This window comes from Alexandromys fortis, unplaced genomic scaffold (genome assembly GCF_014885135.2).
Source record: "Alexandromys fortis isolate MF-2015 unplaced genomic scaffold, M_Fortis_MF-2015_v1.1 scaffold_82, whole genome shotgun sequence".
Lineage (NCBI taxonomy): Eukaryota > Metazoa > Chordata > Mammalia > Rodentia > Cricetidae > Alexandromys > Alexandromys fortis.
The window spans coordinates 4233363-4236823 of NW_026067963.1; the positions used below are offsets into that span (position 1 = coordinate 4233363).

General features: G+C 42.5%; 1 protein-coding gene across 2 annotated transcripts in view; it reads right to left on the minus strand.

Moving 5' to 3' along the window:
- Window positions 1–3461, minus strand: part of LOC126508370 (dehydrogenase/reductase SDR family member 7-like) — a 22787-nt gene that overhangs the window by 12432 nt on the left and 6894 nt on the right. For both annotated transcript variants that reach the window (XM_050153586.1, XM_050153585.1), the window contains exon 2: window positions 1990–2142. In XM_050153586.1, coding sequence (XP_050009543.1) covers window positions 1990–2142 — 153 coding nt within the window. The remainder of the gene's footprint in view (window positions 1–1989; window positions 2143–3461) is intronic.

A 3461-nucleotide genomic window follows, 5' to 3' on the forward strand; every position in this document is an offset into this window, starting at 1 on the left:
GAGTCGCCATGATGCTCCCACTCCAGACAGACGCAGGTTAAGATCCTCTCTGGTAAGCCAGCTCATGGGCTACACAGAATATTAGAAATGGGTTAGAACAATATGTAAGAGCTAGCCAATAAGAAACTGGACCTAGCCGGGCCAGGCAGTGTTTGAAAGAATACAGTTTCCATGTAATTATTTCTGGGTATAAACTAGCCATGCGGGCGGCCGGGTGCCGGGGACGCAGCCCTGCCGCTCCTATTTCAACAAAAGCCCACTTCCACAGTAACACATTTTTTTCCAACAAGGCCACACCTACTCAAACAAGGCCACACCTCCTAATAGTGCCACTTTCTTTAGGAGTCATTTTCTTTCAAACCACCACATCATCTTTTTTACCCTTGTGTGTTTGCTTCTTTTCTTTTTCTTTTTTTTTAAATCACTATACATTTAGTACTTTCAATATTTTCTTTGTTCTTTTGTTGTGGAAGAACAGAGTATCTATCTTTTTTATTTATTTCTATTTTATGTGCACTGGTGTTTTGTCTGCATTTATGTTTCTATGATGGTGTCAAATCCACTTTAAGGTGGATTACAAACAATTGTGGGCTGCCATGTGGTTGCTGGGAATTGAACCTGGATCCTCCGGAAGAGTAGCCAAATGTTCTTAACTGCTGAGCTGTCTCTCCAACTTCAATATTTCATTTTTGTAAAAGTAAGCGTTATATTTTCTTTGGATTCCTCTTCTTACATTTACCCAATTCTGCCATTTATAAACCTTTTTTTTTAAATAATATTATCATATATAAAAGTCAGCAACAGAGAAGCAAAAGACAGCAACAAGGGTAAGAATCTCAGCAAGGAAGCTGAGATGCCGACAAAATAACGAGATAAATGTCAAAAACGAAAGCCTGTTAAAGCCAAGAAAAAGCACATTGCAGAATGAATTCTCAATAGACTAGGTCGGGTGGAAGAAAGGAAAAGTGAAGAATAAAAGCAAAGGTGGGGACAGTACCACATTCAAACATCAATTTAAAAACACATAACATCCAAAACATGATCAAGAGATCAAAAATAAGAATTTGTGGTGGAGGGGAAAGGTCTGAAATAAAAAAAATTAATGATATTAAAAAATCTATTTGGCCAGGCAATGGCAGCGCACATCTTTTAGTCCCAGCACTTGCAAAACATAGACAGGCGGATCTCAGTGAATTCGATGCCAGCCTGGTCTACAAAGCAAGTTCCAGGATAGCCAGGACTGTTACACAGAGAAATCCTGTCTCAAAAAAAAAAAAAAAAAAAAGGAAAGAGAGAGAAAGAAAATTATTCAGTGAGAGAGAGAGAGAGAGAGAGAGAGAGAGAGAGAGAGAGAGAGAGAGAGACTGACTCTCCGTGTTATGGATAAGAGAGACAACCTGTTTTTCCCCTCAAGCAAGTTCTAAGTCATTTGATCCTGAACAGGCATTGGGAGAACTGGCCACCCTACCTAAGGTGGAAATCTGTGCAAAACTGAGAGTAGAACGGTAGCCAAAAAGAAGGAAACTCCAGGCAAGCACAGCTGCTTAAAAGGTAACAGAAGAGAAGGCGGAGCAGTGCCAAGGAAGCCCAGGAGTCAGCGCGAGCTGCACAGGACGGTCCCACCTCCCCTCACTTCTAGGATGCACGGCAGCTGTGGGGAACTGACTCACCCAGGCACCTTCTCTTCACCCGCTCCAGCTCCTGCACCCTGCGGGCTGACAGCACCAGCGACCCCCCGAGTTTAGATAACTGGAGAGCCAGCTCCTCACCAATGCCACTGGATGCTCCCGTCACCCACACCACCTNAAAACTGAGAGTAGAACGGTAGCCAAAAAGAAGGAAACTCCAGGCAAGCACAGCTGCTTAAAAGGTAACAGAAGAGAAGGCGGAGCAGTGCCAAGGAAGCCCAGGAGTCAGCGCGAGCTGCACAGGACGGTCCCACCTCCCCTCACTTCTAGGATGCACGGCAGCTGTGGGGAACTGACTCACCCAGGCACCTTCTCTTCACCCGCTCCAGCTCCTGCGCCCTGCGGGCTGACAGCACCAGCGACCCCCCGAGTTTAGATAACTGGAGAGCCAGCTCCTCACCAATGCCACTGGATGCTCCCGTCACCCACACCACCTTGCCAGTCAGCACCTGTTCTGTGGAGGAAGGAGGAGCATTGTCAGGAATATGTGTGGGATAGTGATATTCATATATCAAAGAGAAGCAAAACATAAATGAAGAATAAATAAACTAGCCGAGCAGGCTGGTGCACACCTTTAACCTCGGCACTCAGGAGGCAGAAGCAGCTGGAGCTCTGTGAGTTTGAGGCCAGCTGGGTCTACATAATAAGTTTCAGAATAGCCAGGGCTATGTGTGGATGAAACCCACCTCAAAAAACAGAAACAAGCAAAAAAGAGTAAATAAACTTTAAACCATGTCATTAAACAAGACAACCTATTATGCGTAACTTAAATTTCAAATCTCCTACAATTTCTTAAAAAGGGCAAGTTTGTTTTCTACCCATCCAATATTTGTATATGTCAAAATTCTTGGTAAATTTTCCAGACTTTATTCTGACTCCGATGGTTTCATTTGACTAAAACTCTGTTTATCTACTTATCTGTGTATTTGATAAAGAAAATTAAAGTTGCGAAGTAGAAACCAATGGCCTGGACTCGATTGTCTTACCCTTTAAAGGGGAGATTCAGATTAAATGTTTGGGCTCCATCCAGTTTTCAGTTCTATGAGTCTAATATGAGTCTAATTTTTTTTTTTTTGTGGTGGATTTGTTGGTAAGGTTCTGGATTTATTAATGGTATGCTATGATCGTCCTGCACTTGAACGTAGAATTTTCTTATTTTGTTACTCGTATCTAATGTCTTTCAGGTAATATCATATTATAAACACGCTCCCCCTAATGTAGGTGCTGTCCTCTTAGAAGAATGTAGTACAAGATGCATTGTATAGGATAGAAATGTGAGCCGTGGTCCCCAAACCTTTCCGTCCCTATAAAGACTGCTCTAATAATACAGTGGCCACACAGAAGGCGGGAGGTGGTACTGGGGAAGATGATCGTCAGCGTCCTTCTGAAACTTAGCCCAGAGTTACAGTGATGTGTAAGAAAAGCCTTTGTGTTCTACCAGAACTTCCAAGAAGAGCTAATACCTATACTCCTTAATGTATTTCACAATATAGAAGCGGAAGAGTCATTGCCAAATTCCTTTTATGAAGCGACAGTCACTCTGATACCAAAACCACACAAAGACTCAACCAAGAAAGAGAATTACAGGCCAATCTCACTCATGAACATCGACGCAAAAATCCTCAACAAAATACTGGCAAACCGAATCCAAGAACACATTAGAAAAATTATCCATTATGATCAAGTAGGCTTCATCCCAGAGATGCAGGGCTGGTTCAACATACGAAAATCTATCAATGTAATCCATCATATAAATAAGCTGAAAGAAAAAAA